Consider the following 26,866-nt stretch of genomic DNA (forward strand, 5'->3'; position numbering starts at 1 on the left):
CCTCGCTCATATCTCCCTTATCTCTCCCCTTCCAGCTCTGTGTTTGCTTTTCTGTGTCTCTCACCATGCGTTCAGGCTCCTCCCCCATCAGGCTCGGCGCCATTATCTTATCTTCTCCTCTGTCCATATCAAAGCTTCTCCAGGCTGATTCACCACTCCCAGCACTTCTCAGGAGGTACCTTTCCATAGCTGTCTGCTTTAGGTAACCTCCTGTGCTGCTCTCTGTTTGGTGGCTCGTCCGGGGGGTCTGTTTTTAGTCGGTTTCTGTGAGGGGTGGCAGGAGATTCTCCTCTAAGCTTCCACCTCAGCCAGGACAGGAACAGGAAGTCATCCTGATTTTTAAATACTACAATAAACTTATTTTCCAGTTGAACTCTGTTTTGGGCAACCTCCATCCTCTTTGCTCTGCTGCCTGTGTTTCAACCAACGTTATTGATATCTGATATATTTTGTTTAGGTGTGTTTTTTTGTGTGTGCGTTTATGCTGCGTAAATGCACTAAAAACGCTGGTGTGTTTTTTTTACTTGGGGAATTTCAGCATCTGATGCAAGTTTATGGGGATATTTTGCACTGAAATTCAGCGTACCCACAAAAGAAATTGACATACTGCGGCTTAGAAAAACACTCCACAGGTCAATTTACGCAGTGCAAAAAGGTGCACAGGACAGGATATTACTATTAATTCCATTCACTTTGCTTGCACTGTAAAATGCATGGGCATGTTTCCTTACACATAACTACATTTGTGTACATCTATGGTTTGATTTCTTGGCCTGTGTGAATTGGATGTGTTGTTACTGACATCTGGTGAGAACTTTATGTCAATAGCACCTTTTGGCCTCTTTCACACGTCAGTAAAAACACAGACATTTTTCACTGACGTCTTAAAAACGCATATGTTTCTCTGTGTGCCATGCTTTCATGGCACATGTGTGTTCTCCATGTGCTATCCGTGATCCGTGATAGCACATGGAGATCAGGTATTCCAAACTCACCTGTCTACGCTCCTGCAGTCCATGGTGCTGAATCTCCGGCTCTCTTGTGTCCGGCCGCTGCTGTCTCCCCTCTGCAGCTACTTATGGGTCGACTGTGTGTGACGCCCCTGGACTATTGGGTCATCACAGGGTATTGTACAATCTTCCCTCCCGTGCAGTATCCACCTCCTTCTTGGTTTAGGGTCCCTAACTAAATGGTGTTGCCTACATCAGCTAATCAAATCCTAGATACACCCTGCACCACACCCACCAAACACACCAGTGGACGGCTTGAGTGGAATAGAATCGCCCACCTGGGGGGTTGGGGAGGGAGGTGAGGAGTGTCAAGACGAGAGAGTAGAGCGGAGAGGAGGTCGGGAGCGGGGCTCCTGGGAAGCAATCTAAGTGGCAGATGGTGGTCTGGGCCTAGAGGAGTTGGACACCCGGTAACAGGGATCGTGGCATGAGGCACGGATCTGTTGAGGAGGACAGCCGGTGGCCTTGCACCATCACTGGGCTGGGACCAAGGCACGATGGGTACGTAGACCCTAAGTCGGGGTGTAGCTTCAGGCAACCCGATAATTTACCAGAGGAGAACGGAGCCTTCAAGATCCGTTCCCACCCACTCCAAAATCGGGGCATTAGCGCAACGAGGGGGAGAGGACTTTCCAATTTAAAACTGTCCAGAAAATTCCAAGCATGAGCCCTGAGAGCAAGCACCCACACTTAGCCATAGTGGGGAGCGGGCCTGGCAAGTTTCACACTACCGGGACCACCAAAGAAGTAAACTTAGTGCCAGGAGGCAGGTCACGGATCACCAGGCAGCACCATTGGGGACGGGACCCGAACTAAGCTTCCCTCAGCGGCAGCTGTGTCCAGAGACTTGTTTGACCAGTTGTCGGTGTCTGCTTAAGGGACTGAGTGAGTACCGCAGTGACTCCCTTGCATCCAACATCCCCCCTCAACCACCGAGTCCCGGGGTATTCCCCCCTACCCGTGGAGGGCGACAACACCTGGCTGCCCCATTCTAGCATACCTGGGTACTCCCCAACTGCAGCGTTGGTACTCCTAGTTACCAAATACCACGGGTGGCGTCACAAACTCTATAGCTCCCCTTGTAAATAACCCTCTTCATTTGAGTGGCCGCACGACCCCCGGGTCCAGAGACCCTCAAGCCACTACGAATCTGGATCCGAGTAGCTCGGCTGCTGACACGGGGGCGGCACATGTGCAGTGCATAACTGCATATTCATGAGCATAATTGGCCGGGCTGGAAGCAGAGACAGCAGCGGCTGAAGACAGCATCTCTTGAGACGGGAGAGTTTTAAAAGCTTTTTATTTTAAATGTACATGTTTTTCTGGTACATTTTTCATGGAACACATCACTGTGTGTTCTGTGGGACATCAGTGATGCCAGAAAAAACTGACTTATCTCCATGCGGAAATCATGGATACGTGTGTATGCCACACGGAGACACGGTCAGTGAGAAGTCACTGATGTGTGCGCAGACCCATTGATTTTAATGGGTCTGCATATGTTCGTGATGCTGGTACATATAAAAACTGTCACATATGTACCAGAATCACTGACATGTGAAAGATGCCTTAGAAATATCTTTCCTTAGAAAATTGATGATGTGTTTGACACTTATTTCACCCGCTGTATATACATACAAAACCTAAAATAGAAACAAAGTGAGTACAGCATATACTCACAGTAAGTAGGTGAGTAAATAGTATTAGTACATGTAAATAACATAGGATACTTAGTAAACACTGTTTTTGATCAAAAAAGCGTTAAAGCCATCCCACCGTATCCCATACTTGTAGTGTATTTTATTGAGTTTTTATGTATTATACCAAAACTAAGTATCACATAAGTGTAAAGGAAATTATACATGATTTTCTAAATATTTTGTAAATATAAATTTGAAAATTGTGATGTGCATTTGTATTCTCCTCCCTGAATCAATACTTTGTAGGACTTTGTAAAAATAAATGTTTGAATCAGCTTCTTTTTCTCAATCCAAAACCAAAGAAATAAAAAAAAAAAAACTAATAAAATAAAGTTATTTGGTAAATACTGTGAAAAAATTCAAAACACCTGAATTGCAGTTCAAATTTGGAGAGGAAAGGGTGAATAGACCGCGCTGCCGTAGAAAAGAGGATCCATGTAGAAGGAATTATTTTATTTGTCTACGCGTTTCAAAGCCTTATGGCTTTTTCCTCAGGACAAATCATATACTAGTTTGATATTTGGTATATGATTTGTTCCTGAAGAAGAAGCTATAAGGCTTTGAAACGTGTAGACAAATAAAATCATTCCTTCTACATGGATCTTCTTTTCTATGGCACCACGGTCTATTAACCCTTTTTTCTCCATATTTTAACTGCATCTCCACGTGGGTTCTGCTGCAGCCGTACTTACGCCATTACAGTGGTTGTGACTCTTCCACCACGCCAGGTGAGTCTACGCTTACAGCACTTTTGCTGATAGTGTTTTAGGAAAAGACCCTATTTGTGCCTAGTGTCTCTTCCAGCACTTTTAACCGAAACACCTGAATTGGCATTTTTTAGTCATTTCTTATGCCACTAAAAATGTAATGAAAAGCGATTAAAACATTTTATGTACCTTAAAATGTTACCCAAACCAGAGCTCACAATAAAAAAATAAGTCCCTACACAGCTTCATAAATAGAAACATTAAAAAAAAAATCACAGGTTTCATATCGGCAAAAGTCAAAATGTTCTTTTTTTTTACAAATTTCAGGATTTTTTTTCCATTTGGTACGCACAAAATTGTGATGACCTGAAAAATCTTGTTACCAGGTAATGTTTACAGCACAATGAAAGTCGCAAAAACAATACCAAAAAAACAATAGCAGAATTACATTTTTTTCACCATTTTACCCCACTTGGATTTTTTTTATATTTTTTAGTGTTATTTAGTTTTGTCACATAAAAAGTAAACCTTCCTATGGCTATGTCAAAGGAAAACAACAAACAAAAAACAAAAGATCCCCCAAAAACATGGCTCTTGAAAAAAGGGGAGAAAATGAAAGTGTACAAAGTGTCTCTCATGGGAAAGGGTTAAATACTGGATGATATAGTAGATTTCATGAACTGAAGTGTTGGAAATTCTGGTGTAAAGGGGCATTAACACGGCAAGATAATCGTGACCGAGTGTTATTAAAACGCTCGTCTAACAATTACTTTGCCATGTAAACTGGCTGACGACCATCCAGTGAGCAGGCAAAACGCTCGTTCATAAGGTGAAATGATCTTTTGTGCAGCGTAAAAGATCATCGTTCTTGACTGTACATCGCTCTGTGTAAACAGGACTCGCATTGCTGAGAACATTGGCAGCCACTGTGCACTGAGCGTCTAGTGTAGACCTTTCAACACGCGCGTTTTACTTTGGACATTTGCATTCTGTAAAGGTTTGCCGATCAGCAGTTGCAACGTGCCACCGGTAAAATTAAAGGGTTATTTCCATCTCCAAAATCCTATCCCAATATGTAGTTGGTGTAATAATAATTATATTAGCAAATACCTCCAATTAGAAATGTAGTATAGTTCTTCTAATTCATTATGTTGCTGACCTGTTTAGGTCATGGCAGGACCTTAGGTATCTATGGTTACAACCACGAGCAAATAACTAACTATCACTATATGAGTGGATGTAACATTGGATACCTATATCACACTTGGTATGGGGGAATACCAGAAGAACTGCGAAAAGGGGGCAAAGAGGTAAACCCTGTCTCTAGGGAAGGGGCAAAATGATGACACCTGGTAAAACCTACTGCTGACCCCTAGTTCTCCTGACATCCCTAGATAGGTTTCACACCTATTTGTCAATCAGGATATCTAGGCGCTGGCTGACCCTGCAATAGCCTATAGGTTATGACCGGATGGGATGAGCACTAGTCAGCCCCACTAAGACCTAGAGAACACACAGGGAAAACAAACAGGGGAATGCAAACTGACAATTTATCTGCAAAATGACTTCGAGAGAATGACAGCAACATACAGTAACATGTTTCATCAGGAGATTTCAAGCTGACTGCTTGCAATCTGGACAGCATAGAAAAAAACTCTATCACTGTCAACAAACCAAGGGGAAGGGCAGGTATATATAAAAATGGGAAGTGGAGATAAGGATTTGAAGCTGAACTGATGAGATACCCGCAGGGTCCAAAAGGGAAAGAGATACATAAAACTCCATTCACACTAAGGAAGAAAGAATGGAATATCAAGGATCAGTTAGTGCAGTCAAACGCAGCAACCTTCTGCAGCCGGACACCGCAGGGTTGTCTGTCAATCGTGACACACCTGTGACAAATGTCCTGCACATGAGGTAAGAGACATAGCAATGTCAGGAGAACTATACTACATTTCTAATTGGAGGTATTTGCTAATATTATTATTATTATGCCAACTATGAACTATGAGATATGATCTTGGAGATGGAAATATCCCTTTAAATTTATTCTATGTACAAAACTGTAGACTATGTAGATGTTATATTAAGAGCAAAAAATATCAATCTGTGAGGTAAATATAATGATATTTTCCAATAATTTTATATTTTAGTGAGCGATGTCGACCAGCAATACTCAAGGAGCTTCACCACCAAACATAAATGGGGCTCTAACAATGGAGCAAATTCAGAGACCGGATTTGAGCAGATTAAAAAATAGAATTATCTCCATAGCTCCAAAGCAGATAGTATTAAATCCGGAAGCGTTAGTATTTTCCCATGATACAAAGGCAAGAGCTAAGACAAGAAAAAGACAGGAGATGGTTAAACTGGAACCTTTGGTAAGATAACGCATTTTATTATTGGTAGATAGCTCTAATAAAAAAGCGTCTGTGACACATTAATAACGTGACCGTGACATGTTCAGCCCCTGTGCAAAAAAAATCATTCATTTTAACATTGTCTGTATTATATTTTACAAAATATTGCACAGTGATAAATATGTCTAATGCTAAAGACTGTTCTAGATGATGCGACCGCTCTTCAGGACAATGACCTGACATGTATCTACTCAATGCTACAAGTGCTTCTCAATTAATTAGAATATCATCAAAAAGTTAATTTATTTCAGTAATGCAGTACAAAAAGGAAAATACATATATTATATAGAATAATTACAAATAGAGTGATCTATTTCAAGTGTTTATTTCTGTTAATGGTGATGATTATGGCTTACAACCAATAAAAACCCAAAAGTCATTATTTTAGAAAATTAAATAATTTACAGAAAACACCTGCAAAGGCTTCCTAAGCATTTAAAATGGTCCCTTAGTCTGGTTCAGTAGGCTACATAATCATGGGGAAGACTACTGACTTGACAGATGTCCAGAAGGCAGTCTTTGACACACTCCACAAGAAGGGTAAGTGTAACGCCTGCCTGGATCAACAGACTCAGATGGGATGTAATGGACAGGCTAGAGGGAAGCCACTGACCAAGCAAGACCCCCAGAACCCTGAAACCCTTTAACCCCTATACAGGGATTTGGAATTACAAAGGGCCCTGGAGATCACTACCTGTGGAAGGCTGCTGTCCGATGAGAGTAGTCATCAGGCAGGGTCAAACCAGGAATAGCAGAACAGGGACAGAATCGGCAGGCAAGGACGTAATCAGAAAACGTAGCAGAGGCCAAATCCGGATCGGGCAGCGAGGTACAAAAACAGCAGGCAGAAGGGCAGTCAGAAGACACGCAGAAGTCAGCACACAGGAATCACAAAACAGAATAGGGCAGACCAAGAGCCAGGAAATCAGAACTATCTCTGGCAGAGGTCAGCAGACAGGAGGGGAACTAAGAAGGGTGTGGTGTATTCCCATTGACTGTAGCTGAACGTTGGCAACTTCATCTGGAACAGTCCAGTGGTACTGCAGATCCCAAGATAACCCAGCCCAGTGGATTATCGGAGCCTGCGCCCACCGGTGCCGCTGGCATCGACTCCTCTCCCATCACCAGCACCATCCACGGCAGGAACACGGCGTCGCCTGGTGATCAGAGCAGAAGTCGCTGGAGCGGACTCCGGTGGTGACGTAACAGTAAGCCACAAAAGGTCATTACTAAAAAAGCTGGCTGTTCACAGAGTGCTGTATGTGACTCGCCCACCCCAGGGCTATGGGACACCCGGGGCCGGGCCGGACTAGTCCGGTGGTAGTCAGTGGTGGCTGGGCCCGGCTCCGTGGCCCTGGTGGGTGTCAGTAAAATATGTGGCTTGCTTGTTAATGGTTGTGTTCGTGACGCCACCTGTGGTATGCGGCTAATAAGCCGCCGCTGCTGTGTGAGGCCACCGGGATGATGTGATGGCAGCTATGGTGGTACTGCTCCCCACAGGTGGAGCAATGCCCGGGGCACTGTTGGTGCTTGTGAATGTCTATGCAGCTGCAATAACAGAGACCACTTCAAGGGTGCACTTCAAGTTCTTTACTCACACTTCTTGTCACAGCTGCAGGGACCCTTGGACTGCTGGGACCACTGTCAGGGACCTCCGCCGTTTCTGGGTGATTCTGAGAGTGAAAGCCGGTGCCCTTCTCTTAGTGTCTCTTTCTTCTGCTGTCTCCCTTAGCCTTGCCTTTGTTAGGGTGGACCTGGCTTGGCCTCCACTACAGCCTCCAGGCTGGGGGGTCACCTGTCGGCTGATTACCCCTTTTCTGAAGGTCTGCTATGGGTTCTGGCCCTGGGAGTTTACAACGTTCCCTGGGCCTCGGTTTTTACTGTTTGGAGATTGTCTTTGCACTCCTCCAGTCTCTAGGGACCGTCCCCTGTCGCAGCTTAATCACTCCACCGATGTCAATGTGGAACAGGCCACCGCAGCCTGCAACTACCCGTGGCGCCTCTAGGCCCTCGCTTCGGTACCTATCAAGGACTGCTCGTGGTACCTCCAGGACTACCCGCGGCCCTGCGACTCCTTCTGTTCCTACGTGGTGTCACCTGGACCTCTGGGTCCCAGGGTCTTCACCAGGAAGCGTCTCCTTCAGTTCCTCTGCTCCTGTCTGACTTGGAGCTTTCTTTCCTTCTTTCTTTCTTTCTTTTCTTTCTCCTCCTTGCCTGCCTCCAGCAGGCCTCCTCCTCCCTCCTTTCTCTCGTTCTTCTCCAACTACATGCTGCTTCTCTCACTCCCTGAGGTAAACTGAAACTAACTTGACCTTCCTTTCTCTATCTGCTCTCTGGTGGCTCCTCCCACCTCCCCAGTTGCTAAGCTACCTCCCTATGGGAGCAGGGATGGGTCTTACAGCCCCTCTCAGCATGCAGCATGGGAGGGTTGCCTGCCACTTTCCCTGGTCCCAGTATGTACCTAACAATGGGTGTAGTGTGGATTTACCAGGGGACCGGAGTTCACTCTCTTCCTCTCCCAGAATGGGGCATCACACCGCTGGTGGGGTGCAATGACCTGTGGCGACGGAAGCCTCAGGGGCGCCACACTCCCCCACAGCAAATCCCAGCACGTCCTCGGGCTGAAAAACAACAAAAACATGTGGAAGAACTGCAAAACATTTTTGGTATGCAAAACATAAAACAATAAAACATTTCTTCCCTTTATGGGAGGCACATATCAGTGAACGTTGCGAACTTCTTATAAAGAAACTATGTGTGCACTTTCAGTTCATTGCACAGTTTGGGCACTTCCCCCATAATTCTGGTAGGGGGCACAACGGGTGCAACTATCTACATTTTTGGCTACAACAAGTCCAGTAGCCCGGCAGTTCGTTTCTCTCAATCAAACAATAATGGGACAAAATCAACCAGCCATTAAGTCCAATGGCTTGGTTACATAGGACACATAAACAACATACCAGCCACTAAGTCCAGTGGCCTGGTAGGACATGACACATACACTTCCACCGGGGCCCACATTCCAGTTCAGTGGCCCGGTAACACATAACATGGGGGGTGACGTCTTCAAAAAGCATTAGGGGCAGTACAGCAGGAAAGGGTGTCATCTTCGAAAAGAATAAGGGGCAAAACACAAGGGACTTCTTCAAAAAGAATGAGGGGCAGACAGGGGCTATATACAATTCAGCATCTCTTCATCTTTACTCTTACTCTTCATTGCTAGGGTCCCTCTTTGGCAGGGCCCTGGGCAGCATGTAGGCCATGGAGATCCTGGTCTGCGTCTCCTGAGTGGCTGTCGCAGGACCTCTGCTCAGTTCTGCGGCTTGGGCCTGCGTCGGGGTAGTGCTGCGGCTGCTGCTGACAGGGGAGACGCTGCACGCTGGCATAGTGCGGCGCCACTCCGGTTCTTCTGAGGCCGCTTCTTCCTGCAGAATATGCGCATGCAGCGCGTACCATCCACGGTCCCCCATCAGCCGGGTATACTCCATCACATCACCCGGCCTGGCATCGCGCCCTGGGTGGCCTCTGGGCAGGTGCTCCTCAATGTCTCTCCGGGCCACAAACACGTCTTTGCCCAGGCCGGGCTCCCGGATGAAGCCCCAGCCGCCTTTCTGCCGGAAATCAACTACGGTGCCCCGTCTTACTGGGCACTCGGTTCCCTTCAGGGCCTTCCTGACCTCTTCCTTGGAGGCCAGATTAGCGACTTCTCGGGCCCTTCGTTTCTCCTCCCGGAGTTCCCGCTCCCGCTGGTACTCGACCACCAGCTTCCGGCACGTCATCTCGTTGGCCAGGGGAGTTTCCTTGGGGAGCAGCGGCCGCTGCAGTCCCCTGGTATCTATGGGCGCTGCGTCCCAATTCACTCCCGGGGACGCCATTCCCAGGAGGCTCACAGGGGGACTCGGCAGGGGGCCCACTAGTTGTTCAGGGTTCACCCCACCCCAGGCTCCGTCTGCGGGGGTCTCAGGCAGGCCTCCGGTGCCCCACCGGGCGTCCGCGGGGTAGGCCGGGAAGGCCTGCGGGACAGTGGAGGGACAGGGCGGTGGTGCTTGGTGGGTCAGTGGGTCCGGACGGGTCGGGGCTTCACATTGCTCACCCGGTCGCTGCTCCGCGGCCTCCATCCTGTGGCCCACACTCTCCGGCACCATCGGTGTTTCACTCCGCCGGTCCACCTCTGCTTGCAGGTTACGCAGTCTCCGAGCCAGGATTTGCATTTCCTCCCGGAGCAGGTGCAGCTCGGGATCCATTTTCCCGGTCCCAGGTGTACACTCCTGCAGCCTCTCTGCCATGCTGCTGACCTGGGGAACGCTTGCTGGATCACTGCTCGGGTGCTCGACCACGCCACTCGGCTTCTCCCTTTCCCTTCTCGGCGGCGGGGCCGGAGGCTGCACTTGCATCTGGCGCCAGACGGGCGCCCAGCCCATCACGGCCGGCACCGCTCCGCTTAGTATCAGGTACATTTTCTTTATCTGCTGGTCGGGCGTTTAGGCTCTCTCTGCCAGCCAGCTTATCCAGTCGCCACTTCTTCCGTTTTCTATGGCGGGCACCGCTTCGCGCGCTTTTCTTGGACAAGGGGGTGGGGCTTCTCTTCGCGCCCTTTCTTCTTACACGCCCCCCTTCTTCCCGCTCTCAGCAGCGCTAATGGCGGCGGTTTCTCAGTAAAGTACACAGTCTGTCACACGGTTCTCCAGGCGCACAGTACCCGGTTAGACCGGGCACGAAATCCTGTTCGTGACGCCAAAGTTGACTCGCCCACCCCAGGGCTATGGGACACCCGGTGCCGGGCCGGACTAGTCCGGTGGTAGTCAGTGGTGGCTGGGCCCGGCTCCGTGGCCCTGGTGGGTGTCAGTAAAATATGTGGCTTGCTTGTTAATGGTTGTGTTCGTGACGCCACCTGTGGTATGCGGCTAATAAGCCGCCGCTGCTGTGTGAGGCCACCGGGATGATGTGATGGCAGCTATGGTGGTACTGCTCCCCACAGGTGGAGCAATGCCCGGGGCACTGTTGGTGCTTGTGAATGTCTATGCAGCTGCAATAACAGAGACCACTTCAAGGGTGCACTTCAAGTTCTTTACTCACACTTCTTGTCACAGCTGCAGGGACCCTTGGACTGCTGGGACCACTGTCAGGGACCTCCGCCATTTCTGGGTTATTCTGAGAGTGAAAGCCGGTGCCCTTCTCTTAGTGTCTCTTTCTTCTGCTGTCTCCCTTAGCCTTGCCTTTGTTAGGGTGGACCTGGCTTGGCCTCCACTACAGCCTCCAGGCTGGGGGGTCACCTGTCGGCTGATTACCCCTTTTCTGAAGGTCTGCTATGGGTTCTGGCCCTGGGAGTTTACAACGTTCCCTGGGCCTCGGTTTTTACTGTTTGGAGATTGTCTTTGCACTCCTCCAGTCTCTAGGGACCGTCCCCTGTCGCAGCTTAATCACTCCACCGATGTCAATGTGGAACAGGCCACCGCAGCCTGCAACTACCCGTGGCGCCTCTAGGCCCTCGCTTCGGTACCTATCAAGGACTGCTCGTGGTACCTCCAGGACTACCCGCGGCCCTGCGACTCCTTCTGTTCCTACGTGGTGTCACCTGGACCTCTGGGTCCCAGGGTCTTCACCAGGAAGCGTCTCCTTCAGTTCCTCTGCTCCTGTCTGACTTGGAGCTTTCTTTCCTTCTTTCTTTCTTTCTTTTCTTTCTCCTCCTTGCCTGCCTCCAGCAGGCCTCCTCCTCCCTCCTTTCTCTCGTTCTTCTCCAACTACATGCTGCTTCTCTCACTCCCTGAGGTAAACTGAAACTAACTTGACCTTCCTTTCTCGATCTGCTCTCTGGTGGCTCCTCCCACCTCCCCAGTTGCTAAGCTACCTCCCTATGGGAGCAGAGATGGGTCTTACAGCCCCTCTCAGCATGCAGCATGGGAGGGTTGCCTGCCACTTTTCCTGGTCCCAGTATGTACCTAACAATGGGTGTAGTGTGGATTTACCAGGGGACCGGAGTTCACTCTCTTCCTCTCCCAGAATGGGGCATCACACCGCTGGTGGGGTGCAATGACCTGTGGCGACGGAAGCCTCAGGGGCGCCACATATGCAAGTACAGTAATAGAAAGTTGAGTGGAAGAAAAAAGTGTGTTAGGAAAACGTGCACAAGCAACCGGGATAACCACAGCCTTGATAGGATTGTTATGAAAAGGCCATTCCAAACTTTGGGGGAGATTCACAAGAAGTGGACTGCTGCTGGAGTCAGAGCTAAAAGAGCCACCACACACAGACGTATCCAGGATATGGGCTAAAAGTGTAGCATTCCTTGTGTCAAGCCACTCATGACCAATAGACAACACCAGAAGCATCATACCTGGGCCAAGGAGAAAAATAACTGGACTGTTGCTCAGTGGTCCAAGGTGTTTTCAGATGAAATTAAATTTTGCATTTCATTTGGAAATCAAGGTCCCTGAGTATGGAGGAAGAGTGGAGAGGCCACAATCCAAGCTGCTTGAGGTCTGGTGTGAAGTTTCCACAATCAGTGATGGTTTGCGGAGCCATGTCATCTGCTGGTGTAGGTCCACTGTGTGTTATCAAGACCAATGTCAGCACAGCTGTCTATCAGGAAATTTTACAGCACTTCATGCTTCCCTCTGCTGACAAGCTTTTTGTTGATGGGAATTTCATTTTCCAGCAGGGCTTGGCCCCTGACCACACTGCCAAAAGTACCAATACCTGGTTTAATAACCACAGCATCGCTGTGCTTGATTGGCCAGCAAATTCGTCTGACCTAAACCTCATAGAGAATCTATGGAGTATTGTCAAGAGGAAGATGAGACACCAGACCCTACAATGCAGATGAGCAGAATACTACTATCAAAGAAACCTGGGCTTCCATGACACCTCAGCAGTGCCACAGGCTGATCGCCTCCATACCACGCCGCATTGATGCAGTAATTCATGCAAAAGGAGACCCAACAAAGTATTGAGGCATTCACTGTACATACTTTTCAGTAGGCACCAACATTTCTGAGTTTAAAATAATTTTTTCACTTGGTCTTATATAATATTCAAATTTTCTGAGATAATGACTTTTGGGTTTTCATTGGCTGTAAGCCATAATCATCAACATTAACAGAACTAAATACGTGAAATAGATCCCTCTGTGTGTAATGACTCTATATAATATATGTGTTTCCCTTTTTGAATTGAATTACTGAAATAAATTAACTTTTTGATGATATTCTAATTTATTGAGACGCACCTGTATGTTTTAAGGTGTTGGTGTTAAAAATTAACCCCTTTCTATTAGAAATATGATTGACCGATAGGAAGACCAGTGCACCTGTTGGGTCCTCCTCATTTTCCTTTTAGTGACAAGTGGATGAAACATTACAAACATTACATAGCACCCAATTATATCAATAAGCTTCACATGTTCTCCAGAGTGAAAGGATTGGACATGTGGATTGAGGTTTACTTAAAAAGCAAACTTTAAATAAGTCACTATGCTGTAAATAACAAGTGTTGTGCTAATGCCCCAGCTGCTCTCATTTTTAAGGGGATAATTATGTGTTGTTTGGGCCTCATAAATTCTTTTAAAAGGAATCTGTCAGCAAGTTTTTGCTATGGAATATGAAAGCAGCATGTTGTAGGGACAAGGAGCCTGATTCCAGCGATAGATCATGTTTGGTGCAGTTTTGCTAAAATCCCTGTTTGCAGTAGATGTAGCAGTTTTATGCATGCAGAGCTATCTATAACGCTCCAAACATTCCTGATTGGCAACTTCCTGTGTAACCTGTGCACCGTTTGCAAGCTGCCAATCAGTGGTGTGGGCGGGATTGCGTATTAGCTGGACTGCCTGGCACGAGACATCTAGTCCTGCCGTGATAATCTCCTGCTGATGAAACAACGATTACATTGAAACTACAGTAAGTTGCAAGTGACATATCCCTGGAATCAGGGTCCTTGCATCTACATCATGCTGCTCTCAAATTACATAAAATACTTGACAGATATTATATATTATAGCTGTTAACAAGAGATTTCCAACTGTAGTAATTTATGGAGAACCTGTAGATGACTGGTAGGTGGGAGTCCCACATACTGGCTTGATCTGCTGTCATACACCATCATGGAGAGAACAGTATACACACTTGACCTCTTCCTCCTTTTTCCTTGGCAGCAGTACCGTGTTTTCCCAGCAGGCGTAGATATCTCACCTATCAGACTCCTGCGGCGTCTGCTTCTTTTGACAAACACCGTCATATTCATTCTGCGGGTTGTATTGGTGATAGAAGAGATGTGGGAACCAGAAGCTCTGGACGGGGCAGACATTACAGTCTGTAGGAGTTTATCCAACAAACTGTGCTTCATCACAATGTATGCTCCCGTAAGGCCATGAAGCCACTATGATGGATGAAGGATCAGGACAAATCTATTTACCGATCTTCATAAAAGCATTGAAGTTTTGTGAAATTAAAACCATGCTGTACGTGTCTACTAAAACTTTATTTTCTTCACATGTATTGAAGCCTGTATTAAAAACATATCAGGATCAAAATCAACCTGAATATATATACCAGAAGAACAAGGAAGATCTGATAAGTCAAGGTATACTTGTACGTGCAGCTTCTGCGGAAAAGAAACTGCGATCTGTCTCATCTACTATAAGGCTTCCTGATCTTCCAGATGATTTAAAAGAAAAACAGGTAAGAAGTCACAAAAACCATTCATCTATATATTATACATATATTCTTTGCACCACGGCCCCTAAATAGTCCGTCTGTTCAGGTCATGTCAAAGCTGATGTTCAGAAGCCAATTAACATTTCTTCAAATATGTCTGTCTTCTGTAAGGCTGCTTTCACACATTCGGTTTTTCCTGTGCGGCACAATCCGGCGCTTTGCAGAAAAAACGCAACCATTTTTTTTGCCGACGGTTGCTGTTTTTTTTGCATAGACTTACATTAGTGCCGTATTGGGCCGCATGGCCTTGCGTTCCGTCCGTTTTTTTCCGCATGCGGCAGATTTAGCCGATGCAGCGGCCGGATGGAACAATGCCTGGCACGTTTTTTTGTCCGGCAAAAAAACCCACATCGCGCCGCATCCGGCCGATGCGGCGCGATTTGCAATGCATGCCTATGGACGCCGCATGCGGTTTTTTCCACTGCGCATGCTCAGTAGCCTGCCGCAAGCGGCAAAAACCGGACGGGCCGCATGTAAAAAACTTATGCAAAGGATGCGGTTTTGTCGCCGCATCCGTTGCATAGGTTTTAGAGCCGGATTGGCCGGCTCTGCTAAAACCGGAGGTGTGAAAGCAGCCTAAGGTGGCCATTTAGTGTGCTCAGTGTAGCACAGCTATGCAGGTCTTTGGCTAGAGGTGTGGCACTGTGAGCAAAAGCTTAGGTACAAATATCTGACACAAAGTAAGGCAACTACAGGTGGTGCAAATGCAAGCTACACCAGGGGCAGATGTGCAGCTGACGCAACTGCATGGGGTACAGGGTCAAGTTTCACTGCAGGTTTCTCAGACATTGCGGTAATTGTTCCACTTTTTCCCTATGTAAGTTCTCTTTCTCCAAGTCAGGACATATATTGCTATATATGTTTTTATTCATAGTTAAAGGGAATCTGTCACCAGGTTTTTCCCTTATGAGCTGCGGCCACCACCAGCCACCAATGCTCTTATATACAGCATTCCTTTATAATACTCACCTAGGGGGTTGTCCAGTCCAATGGGTGTCGCTGCTCTCGGTCCGGCACCTCCTTCATCTTGTGCCTCCTGCCCGACCCCATGTGCATGACGCATCCTGTCAGGAAAGGTCGAAGACCACATGCGCATGTGCACTACAGTGCTTTGATATGCCTTCAGCAGGGCAGATCAAAGTGCACATGCACGGGAGCGCAATGGCCACCTCTGTGTGAATGATGCAGGATGGGGCCGGGCAAGAGGCACAAAATGGAGGAGGTGCCGGACTAAGAGCAGAGATGCCCATCGGACCGGACCAGCCCTAGGTGAGTATTATAAACATGTTTTTGTATGTTATACAGAGCAGCCTAGGCTCTTATATACTGTGTATTATTCTAGAATGCTGTATATAAGGGTTTACTCGTGGTGACTGCAGCTTATAAGGGAAAAACCTGACAACAGGTTCCCTTTTAGTGTTTGCTTTTTTGAAGTGTAGTCTGTCCCAGAAATGAAACAAGTAACCGTTGCATAGCAGGCAAAAGCTTTAGCTGCCTAAACTGCTAAATGATATTCCTTGTCTTTAAAGACATATTGTGCTGGTACACAGAGATACATGCATTTATGCATTTCTATATACCTGTATACTATGGGTAAAATAAATATCAAGAGATTTTTTATCCTATGATATTATTTAAATAACAATGAATAATAATTACAAAAATCATACATTTTAATACAGTTTTTTTTTAAATAAACATCACAAACCAGTAAATATGACAAACTTACAGTGCCTACAAGTAGTCTTCAACCCCCTGCAGATTTAGCAGGTTTGATAAGATGCAAATAAGTTAGAGCCTGCAAACTTCAAACAAGAGCAGGATTTATTAACAGATGCATAAATCTTACAAACCAACAAGTTATGTTGCTCAGTTAAATTTTAATAAATTTTCACCATAAAAGTGTGGGTCAATTATTATTCAACCCCTAGGTTTAATATTTTGTGGAATAACCCTTGTTTGCAATTACAGCTAATAATCGTCTTTTATAAAACCTGATCAGGCCGGCACAGGTCTCTGGAGTTATCTTGGCCCACTCCTCCATGCAGATCTTCTCCAAGTTATCTAGGTTCTTTGGGTGTCTCATGTGGACTTTAATTTTGAGCTCCTTCCACAAGTTTTCAATTGGGTTAAGGTCAGGAGACTGACTAGGCCACTGCAACACCTTGATTTTTTCCCTCTTGAACCAGGCCTTGGTTTTCTTGGCTGTGTGCTTTGGGTCGTTGTCTTGTTGGAAGATGAAATGACGACCCATCTTAAGATCCTTGATGGAGGAGCGGAGGTTCTTGGCCAAAATCTCCAGGTAGGCTGTGCTATCCATCTTCCCATGGATGCGGACCAGATGGCCAGGCCCCTGGGCTGAGAAACAGCCCCACAGCATGATGCTGCCACCACCATGCTTGACTGTAGGGATGGTATTCTTGGGGTCGTATGCAGTGCCATCCAGTCTCCAAACGTCATGTGTGTGGTTGGCACCAAAGATGTCGATCTTGGTCTCATCAGACCAGAGAACCTTGAACCAGTCTGTCTCATAGTCCTCCAAGTGATCATGAGCAAACTGTAGACGAGCCTTGACATGACGCTTTGAAAGTAAAGGTACCTTACGGGCTCGTCTGGAACGGAGACCATTGCGGTGGAGTACGTTACTTATGGTATTGACTGAAACCAATGTCCCCACTGCCATGAGATCTTCCCGGAGCTCCTTCCTTGTTGTCCTTGGGTTAGCCTTGACTCTTCGGACAAGCCTGGCCTCGGCACGGGTGGAAACTTTCAAAGGCTGTCCTGGCCATGGAAGGCTAACAGTAGTTCCATAAGCCTTCCACCTCCCGATGATGCTCCCAACAGTGGAGACAGGTAGGCCCAACTCCTTGGAAAGGGTTTTGTACCCCTTGCCAGCCTTGTGACCCTCCACGATCTTGTCTCTGATGGCCTTAAAATGCTCCTTTGTCTTTCCCATGTTGACCAAGTATGAGTGCTGTTCACAAGTTTGGGGAGGGTCTTAATTAGTCAGAAAAGGCTGGAAAAAGAGATAATTAATCCAAAGATGTGAAGCTCATTGTTCTTTGTGCCTGAAATACTTTTTAATACTTTAGGGGAACCAAACAGAATTCTGGTGGTTTGAGGGGTTGAATAATAAATGACCCTCTGAATAAACTTTTCACAATTTAAAAAAAAAAATAAAAAAAGAAATAACATTCTTTTTTCCTGCAGTGCATTTCACACTTCCAGGCTGATCTACAGTCCAAATGTCACAATGCCAAGTTAATTCCGAATGTGTAAACCTGCTAAATCTGCAGGGGGTTGAATACTACTTGTAGGCACTGTATTTGGTATCCCTGTAATCGTTAAAATCCATTTAATACAGTGATCAGATTACTTATAGCTGTTGGTAAATGGAGTAAAAAAAATGTAATTTTTTAAAAGTAAAATCCATAAAATTTCTACACTAATAACTCTTCTATATATGTTTTTCAGAAATGCACTTAAAGGGGTTGTCCACTACTTGGACAACCCCTTCTCGTTCACCAAGTTTGCCCCTGTTAAAATAAAAAAGCTTATACTCACCTCCAGTGTCGATGACATTCCAGTGGTGTCAGCACTCACTCTCCAGGGGCTCACATGAGGTTGTTACATCGGGCGAGCCCTGCGCCCAATCAGCACAGGCTTCACTCTCTCCAACTTTGGGCGATCTTGAACATCAAGATCAAATCAGAGCTATGGCTGCTCTAATAACGTTCCTATTAATTTCTGATTTATCCAAAGGCAAGCACAATGAAGCCGTCGCTTGGCTCGTGTGATGTAACAACCTCACTTTAGCTCCGGTAGAGCGAGCCCCGACACTGCTGGGATGGTGCCGGCATTGGAGGTGAGTACAAGTGGTTTTTTTTTTTTTTTATTTTTACTGGGACAAACATGGTGAATGAGAAGGGGGTCACTAAGTACTGGACAACCCCTTTAAAAAATGGCAGCTATTGTAGTTTTGAAAAAAATAAAATCTCATATAGTGAAACTTACATATAAATAAAAAGTTAGGGCTGGTACAACTATCAATGAATGAAAAATAAAAAATGGTATCATTTGAAAAATTGTATGTATCTTCTATATTCTGGTGTGCATATCTATACTATGAATAAATCTTTGTAATGTGTAAATGCGTGTGTAAAGTTTATTATCATGGTTTATTACATTTGTTCCTAAAGTGAATATGCATAGAAAAGCCTTGACAAAGGGGAGACCTAGGCACAAGCCCAGCACAGGCCCAGCACAGGCGTCCTTCACTTTTAGTGTTTGCCTATGGACTATAAAGTCTAAAAATGCTCCAGATTTATCAAATAGCACGAGCCACTGGGATAATTTGGTACATTGTAAGACGTTCTCATTCCAGCAGGCTTGGCTTAGAAACTGGAGAAATATCAATAGCTAGAAGTGTTATATTTAAAGATGTGCCAAATATATCCATCATGTCACGCTTTGATGAATATAGCACACATAAAAGTAATGTAGCCTCTAGCAAAAATTACTTAAAGAATTCCTCTTGTAATAAATCTTCCCCCTTATGTGACGCTTTCATTTATTTGACACAGCCTTAAGCTAATCTGACTTTAAAAAGTCTATTCACTATAGATCTCCCCACACTGTCTAAAAATTAGAGAGAATTAGTAACTATGCCCCGGTCTCTACATCAGACTGAACAGTTTACTTGGCAACAGTCAAGATAAGCAAAAAGTCCAAAAAGCTATAAAATCCTATGATTGCGGGCTGATTCCCCTCACTAGTGCACAGCTGTCTCTCTATTACAGTCGTAATGACAATGGTTGCCAATTTGCTGTTCCTCCTCTAAACCTACACACATGAGTCTGAGGGAAGCCAACATTGTGACTCTATGGTAGGGGTCTTTCACACCCAACACAGCCTCCTTGTGGCTAAGTAGTGGTACCAAATGCTGCAGCGAAATCCATCAGCTGGGATAATCTTGTACACCAATGCACATTCTACCCTCTTTTTGGTAAGTAAAGCTTGAGTCACAGTCCACTCATGTCTACATGAGTAATGCAACAAATTTAGCTCAAAATGTTCTGATATGGACTGATTATGTTAGTTTAAACCTAAAAAAAATGTTAAAGGGTTCTCCAGTACTTATGTATTTATAGCCCATACTTAGAATATGTCATCAATATCAGATCGCTGTGGTGCGACGACCAGCCACCGGAATCACATCCAGCACCAAGAACAACTAGCCGGTAGCGGTGCCGGGTGTCACGCCCTCACCAGTCTGATATTGATGACCTATCCAAAGTTAAATGGAACCTATCAACAGGTTTTTCCCTTATGAGCTGTGGCCACCACCAGTGAGCTCTTATATACAGCATTCTAGAATACTGTATATAAGAGCCCAGGCCGCTTTGTATAATGTAAAAAACACCTTTATTATACCCACCTAGGGGGCAACCCTTTCCAGTGGGTGTAACTGCTCTTGGTACGGAGCCTTGTCTATCTTGTGTGACCGCTGTCCTCTTGCCCAGCCTTGTGTGCATGACATAATTCACAGAGAGGCCTCCATTGCGCTCCTGCTCATGCGCACTTTGCTCAGCCCGGCTGAGAACAAATCAAAGTACTATAGTGCACATGCGGGCGGTCTTTCACCTTTTCTCGTACCTGTATTGTGTTCATCACTAATATACTTTTCATTCTTTAGTTACAGATGGATGTCAGTAGAACCATATCTCCTACTCCACCAAAGCAGCCAAGAACATCTTTTTCAAGACCTGGCTCTTATAAGCGAGTTCCTTCACCTCCATCTAGTTTGTTTGAGAGTGCAGAAGAAGTCATTAAGGCAAATATTAAAGACCCTCTGCAGATCATCAGCATACTACAGGGAAATAAGAATTTGGGCTTTCTGTATATGACCCCTGCTGTCCCCAAGTCTTCAGTTGAATATGATCCATACAACCTGAGGTATATAAAAGAAACAATTAAAAATGCTCTAAGTGACTTTCATTATGTCAATTATTTCTTGCATTAGAAAGAGGTTGATATTTGAATTGTGCCCAAAAATTTACATCAGAAGGACAATTTTTGGATTAGCTTCTATAAAACTATGTGTCATAGTATATTGCTTGGCAACTGATAAATCATAAAAAGTCCATTAGAAGCCTACAGTAATAGGTGCACATACTTTGTATAGCGTGAGTCATATTAAAGACTAAAGGACTCCTTACACGCTACGATTTAGCTGACAATATGTCGTCGGGGTCACAGTTTTTGTGACGCACTTCCGTCACCGTTAGCGACGTCGTTGTGTGGGACACCTACGTGCGACTCCAAATGATCACAAATAGGGTGAAAATCGTTGATCGTTGACACGTCGTTCAGTTTCAAAATATTGTTCGTTGTTTGGATCGCAGCAGACATATTGATACGTTTGACACCCTGCCAACGATGAACAACATCCACACAACTGCCTTGGTCAAACAATATATCGCTGAACGATGTAGCGTCCTTTGTGAGATATGTACGTGTGACCTCTGCAAAACGACCTATGATCGATCTCGGCAAATCGTAACAACGATCTGGGCGTGTCACATCGCTAACGAGATCGCTAGTGATATCATTGTGTGTAAAGCAGCCTTAAATCTCTTCATTCACTACATAAATACATAGGGAATCTGTCAGCAGGTTTTTGCTACGTCATCTGAGAGCAGCATAATGTAGATAAAGAGATCCTAAATCCAACGATGTCATATAATTTAGATTACTGGGTGCTGCCGCTCTGACACAATCTGAATTGTTAGATTTAGTCATGTAGCTGAGCCAAGGGAGCTGTCCTGCCCACACCAGGCTCTCTACTGAGATTGTACATTGACTGCCGTGCAAGTGAAAGCTAGACCTAGCAATTATAATCTCCAAGTATAAAATCCTTTAGTTTCATTAAACAACAGCATGAAGTATGATAAGAGAGACATTGTTAATTTTTGTCTTTTAACCCAGACAGCATGCTGGCTTCAGCTTACATAGCAAAGACCTGCTAATAGATTCCCTTTAAAAACAGATAAAAATTGGAAACCACTAAGTGGCACCACAATAGGTGGCAACAGGTGATTCCACTGCACACACATAAGAAATTAGTATACATATCCCCCCAGGAATAATATTGCTTATTCTGATGGCATACAAAAATAAGTTAAGTATAAGTATTAATACACACAAGTATTCCTATACAAATTATAATAATGTCAGGGTATGCAACAGATTAAGTGTGGAAATATTTTCAGAGAAAAGGAGTTTACATACAAAAAGTATCAGTGGTAATGCTACATGGATTGGCAGATAATTACATAGTTACATAGGCTGAAAAAAGACCTAAGTCAATCTAGTTCAGGGGTCGGGAACCTATGGTTCGCGAGCCAGATGTGGCTCTTTTGATGGCTGCATCTGGCTTGGGAAGGGGGAAACACTGTGATAATGGATTCCATTAAATATAAAAATATCTGTTTGGACATTCTTAATAATGAACAGTGTTATGCAAAACTGATGTTTAATCCAATCCCTGACTTTAAAGCTGAACTGAGGACATTCCTTGAAACAGCACTCAGTAATAGGATTATAGATAACAATGAATTTGATTTTTTATTTCCTCTGTTCCCTGTGCAAGCTACTTTTTACACACTACCAAAAGTGCACAAGGGCCTTCACCCTTTCAAAGGACGCCCAATTGTGTCGGGCGTCAGGAGTCTCACTGAGAAACTTAGTATTTATGTTGACAGGATACTCCAACCATTTGTTTTATCTCTCAATTCATACTTGGGAGATACTACAGAGTTTCTGCGAAAGATAGACGACGTTTTCCTTGAAGATGGGATGATCCTCTGCAGTATTGATGTAGAAGCCCTCTACTCTTCAATACCGCATGAGGCAGGTATTGAAGCAGTAAATTACTATCTGAATTTTAGAGGGAGCCATCTTGCTACGCACAATAGTTTTGTCATTCAAGCCCTACGATTCTGTCTGACAAAGAACGTTTTCACTTTTGGGGGGAAGTACTTCCACCAACTAAGGGGTAGGGCGATGGGGAGCTGTTGTGCCCCATCGTATGCCAACTTATTCCTGGGTTGATGGGAGGAAACCACTGTCTTTTGGGGTGGCCTTGACACGGAGGATATTGTGATGTGGCTCAGGTATATCGACGACATCTTTATCATTTGGAAGGGCAATGAGGAAGGATTTAAGGAGTTTGTAGGTTCTCTTAATACCAATAATCTGGGTCTTAATTTCACCTTTGAGATGCATCATAGTAGGTTGGCTTTTCTGGATGTCCTTGTTGAGAAGGGACCTGAGGGGAGACTTAAAACAAACACCTTTAGGAAGGAAATATCATCCAACTCATTGTTGAGATAGGAGAGTGCGCACCCCAGGTCTCATAAGAAGGGGATCCCGAAAGGCCAATTTATAAGGATGAAACAGAACTGCTCCAATGATGATGTTTTTAGGGAGCAGTCTGTCGACCTGATGAAATGGTTTGATGAGAGAGGTTACCCTGCAAAGGAGGTTAGGAAGGCGTTCGAGTCACTACAGAAGATGGACCGTACCAACATCCTTAACCCTAGACCTAAAGCAGTGAATAACAATGACTCGTTAAGATATGTTACCACCTATGATAATGGGGCAACGGGTCTACGTAGAATCCTCTGTAAGTATTGGCCCATTCTGAAAATGGATCCCGTTGTGGTAAAATGTATACCTGACCACCCTTCCATCACATACCGTAAGGCTAGGTCCCTCAAGGACAGACTTGTCCATAGTTTCTTCAGAGAGGACAGACCACCATGGACAGCTAACAGAGTTAGGGGCTGTTTTAAGTGTCATAACTGTGTGAACTGTCAATTTATTGAGGAGGGGAAGGTTTTTCAGAATTCTGCAAATAGTAGGAGTTTTGATATTAGATCTTTGATTACCTGTAGAACCAGAGGAGTCATTTATAGGGTGAGATGTGTATGGGGTAAACACTATATAGGGAAAACTATTAGAGAACTCAGGAGGAGGGTAGGAGAACATAAAAATGACATTAGGAACAAGAGTGATACCCCAATAGCCAGACACGTGAACGCTCTTCACAATGGAGATGAGAATTGCATTAAGGTAATGGGTATAGATCATATTAGACCACCCATACGTGGAGGTAACTGGGACAGAATGATTCTCCAGAAGGAGTGTTTCTGGATTTACACGCTGGCTACTATGGCACCTGCTGGTCTTAATGAGCAGCTTTTGTTCACCCCCTTTCTAGATGCACCTTAGACTGTAGGATTAGTTAGGAGGGAAAGTCGACAGTGAGTGGGGGCACCAATGGTGTAGGTTTTAAGGTGCCGACCTCCGCGGCTAGGTAGGGATAGATTAATTTAGTGAGGGGCATGGTTAGTGTGTACTTAGTTCCTTCTCTCTCTTTTTCCTTAGGGGCACTTTGCACACTGCGACATCGCAGGTGCGATGTCGGTGGGGTCAAATTGAAAATGACGCACTTCCGGCATCGCATGCGACATCGCAGTGTGTAATGCCTGGATGATACGATTAACGAGCGCAAAAGCGTCGTAATCATATCATCGTTACAGCGTCGGCGTAATCCATAATTACGCTGACGCAATGGTCCGATGTTGTTCCTCGCTCCTGCGGCAGCACACATCGCTGTGTGTGAAGTTGCAGGAGCGAGGAACGTCTCCTACCGGCCTCACTGCGGCTTCCGTAGGATATGCGGAAGGAAGGAAGTGGGCAGGATGTTTACATCCTGCTCATCTCCGCCCCTCCGCTCTGATTGGCCGCCTGCCGTGTGACGTCGCAGTGACGCCGCACGACCCGCCCCCTTAACAAGGAGGCGGGTCGCCGGCCACAGGGACGTCGCACGGCAGGTGAGTGTGTGTGTGAAGCTGGCGTAGCGATAACTTTCGCTACGCCAGCTATCACCACATATCGCTGCTGCGACGGGGGCGGGCACTATCGCACTCGGCATCGCAGCATCGGGCTGCGATGTCGCAGTGTGCAAAGCCCGCCTTACTCTCCTATGGGGCCATTTGTACTCCCATTTTTTATTTTATGTAAGGGCTGTATTTATTCTGTTTGCTGGACATGGTGGTTTAATGTCCCCTCCTGAATGTTCATATTATCTTCCTAGGATCATCTAATAGTCCTGACCACAAACCTCATACAACCCCTCCCTCCCCCGTATGTGACTAAAATGGTTGGCCCTTGTTCTATATACTGCTGGATCACAGGGACCACTATTTTCTCCTATTTGGTGTTTCTGAAAAAAGGTTCTAATTATACCTTGTATATGTATTAATTATGGGAGGGTTTCCCTTCCTGATGTTCTCTGTAAATATATAGGGTATCAGTACTTTTTGTTGGAGTAGCGTTAATGAGCTGAACATCGCTGCTATTATTGGTGTATTTTTTATTATGAGGGTGGCCTTATTAAGCCATTGATAGGCACCATGTCACAATATCGCTATAAGTAGTTCTTTGTACCTACTTGTTTCTTGCTGTGAATCAGCATTTCGAACGCAAGTACTATTCTATGTAAGGACGCGATTTTCATACTTACAGTTCCTGTTTGCGTTCCATACACTGGATGTAGCGTCATCGGGTGTATATGCCGGCGCAAGTTGATGACGCGGCCGGCTTTCTGTATTGACGTAGTGATTTCCGGTATTGCGTTGTCTTCCGGATATACGCGTCACACGCCTGAATGGGGTAAGACTGCGCAGGTGCGCGTGATATAAAGTGGCGCCGCATATGGTCTGTAGCACAGCACATTTGAACAAGTCTGGATGTGAGGACACGTGTGGTAAGTGTTCCTGTTTGGGACTATAAGTTTTATTAGTGATGATATATTAAGCGGTTGGCTTATAGGGATGTTTTGTTCTATTTTCAGCTTAGCAAAAGAACATTTACTATGGTCAGTTGCTTTTGATTGCACTGACGGAATGCAGAGCTTTTTTGGCTAATATCTTCCCTGAGGATTTATTGAAACGCGTCGGAAGTTATAAAACTGCATTATGGAAACAAACCAATGAAAGGCGATACATGGTGTATCAGAAATCATGAGGTCCTAAGTTTGCTGTATGAAGAAGCCCGTTTGATCTAGTGAAACCTTTCCTTTTTTGATAGAATCCATCTAAAACAAGGATGGTTTTCAGATTCTGATGTTTAATTGAGGTCTCTATTCTTCTATCACTGTTGCCCTTAGTCTATCTCTGGTTGAGGTGGTCCCTCTAGAGATTTGACTTCGGTTGGTGTGTGGCCGATTCTGGTCATTACACTTATGGGTATTTGCTTTGTGTCCTACACTTTAGTGCAGATGCTTATGTTGCTTTAATCAGGCACCATATGTGTGTTGGTTCTTCTTTTTAAAATCACGTTCACTAGTGACCCTGTTCACTTTTAATATGTTTATAATAAACGTTAGGTTTTAATATTTTGTGTCTCTTATGAGATTTATGTGAATAACCCCTTGCTGCTATTTGATCTGGCTTGCAGACAAATGTTTAATAAAAAAAATACTGTATTTTCCGGTTTGCAAGACGCACTTTTTTTCACCAAAAACGGGGGGAAAAATGGGGGTGCATCTTACAAACCACATATGGCTTACCGGGGCAACAGTGGTGGCACAGGGTTGGCAATACTGCGGACTCATGGAGTGTCGTGGCGGACTGCGGGCTGCTTTGAATCTGCCGCAGCTGATGAGATCGACTTCAAGAAAATGGCCGTGGAGGCAGAGCGTGCACAGATAGGACTCCACTGCAATTTTCTTGAAGTCCATTGCGTCAATCTGTGCACGCGTTCCGGTGCCCGTCACTGTAACACCCCATGAGCCTGCAGTAATATTGCCGACCCTCCGCACACTGACCCTCTTGAGCTGCGACACCCCTTCCTCTGTGCCCGCAGCATCGCCTACCCTGCCTCTTGGGACCTTCTGAGTCGCTCCACCACTGCCGCTCCCCCCTGGTGAGTATGGCTCTCATGGAACTACATTTTAAAATATGTGGCGTTCATGGCTTCTCAGTCAAAAAGGTTCCAAACCCCTGATATAGTTCAACGTGAAGTTGGTTTAGAGCAAAAGGGTTAATGAATCGAATACCCAACATCCATAACAAAGTGTATAATTTGAAAAAAGTCATATGAAAGCCGAAAAAATGAAAAAGAAAAGTAATAAATGTGTGCAATAATATCACACAGATAGATATTTGGTTATAAAAGAAAGGCTCTACAGAAGGTATTACATAGAAGTATAGGGGAGTATTGCACTAAGTGGATTGTAGAAATGAAGAAAAC

The 26,866-nt window shown here is 45.3% G+C and overlaps 1 protein-coding gene across 1 annotated transcript in view; it reads left to right on the forward strand.

The window, feature by feature from the left end:
- The window catches only part of DNAH6 (dynein axonemal heavy chain 6), a 596,499-nt gene that overhangs the window by 17,326 nt on the left and 552,307 nt on the right, over window positions 1-26,866 (forward strand). Inside the window, exons 2-4 of the mRNA XM_075352201.1 lie at window positions 5,571-5,798; window positions 14,333-14,509; window positions 20,241-20,500. Coding sequence (XP_075208316.1) covers window positions 5,577-5,798; window positions 14,333-14,509; window positions 20,241-20,500 — 659 coding nt within the window. The 5' untranslated portion in view covers window positions 5,571-5,576. The remainder of the gene's footprint in view (window positions 1-5,570; window positions 5,799-14,332; window positions 14,510-20,240; window positions 20,501-26,866) is intronic.

The sequence above is a fragment of the Anomaloglossus baeobatrachus genome, chromosome 1 (assembly GCF_048569485.1).
Source record: "Anomaloglossus baeobatrachus isolate aAnoBae1 chromosome 1, aAnoBae1.hap1, whole genome shotgun sequence".
NCBI lineage: Eukaryota > Metazoa > Chordata > Amphibia > Anura > Aromobatidae > Anomaloglossus > Anomaloglossus baeobatrachus.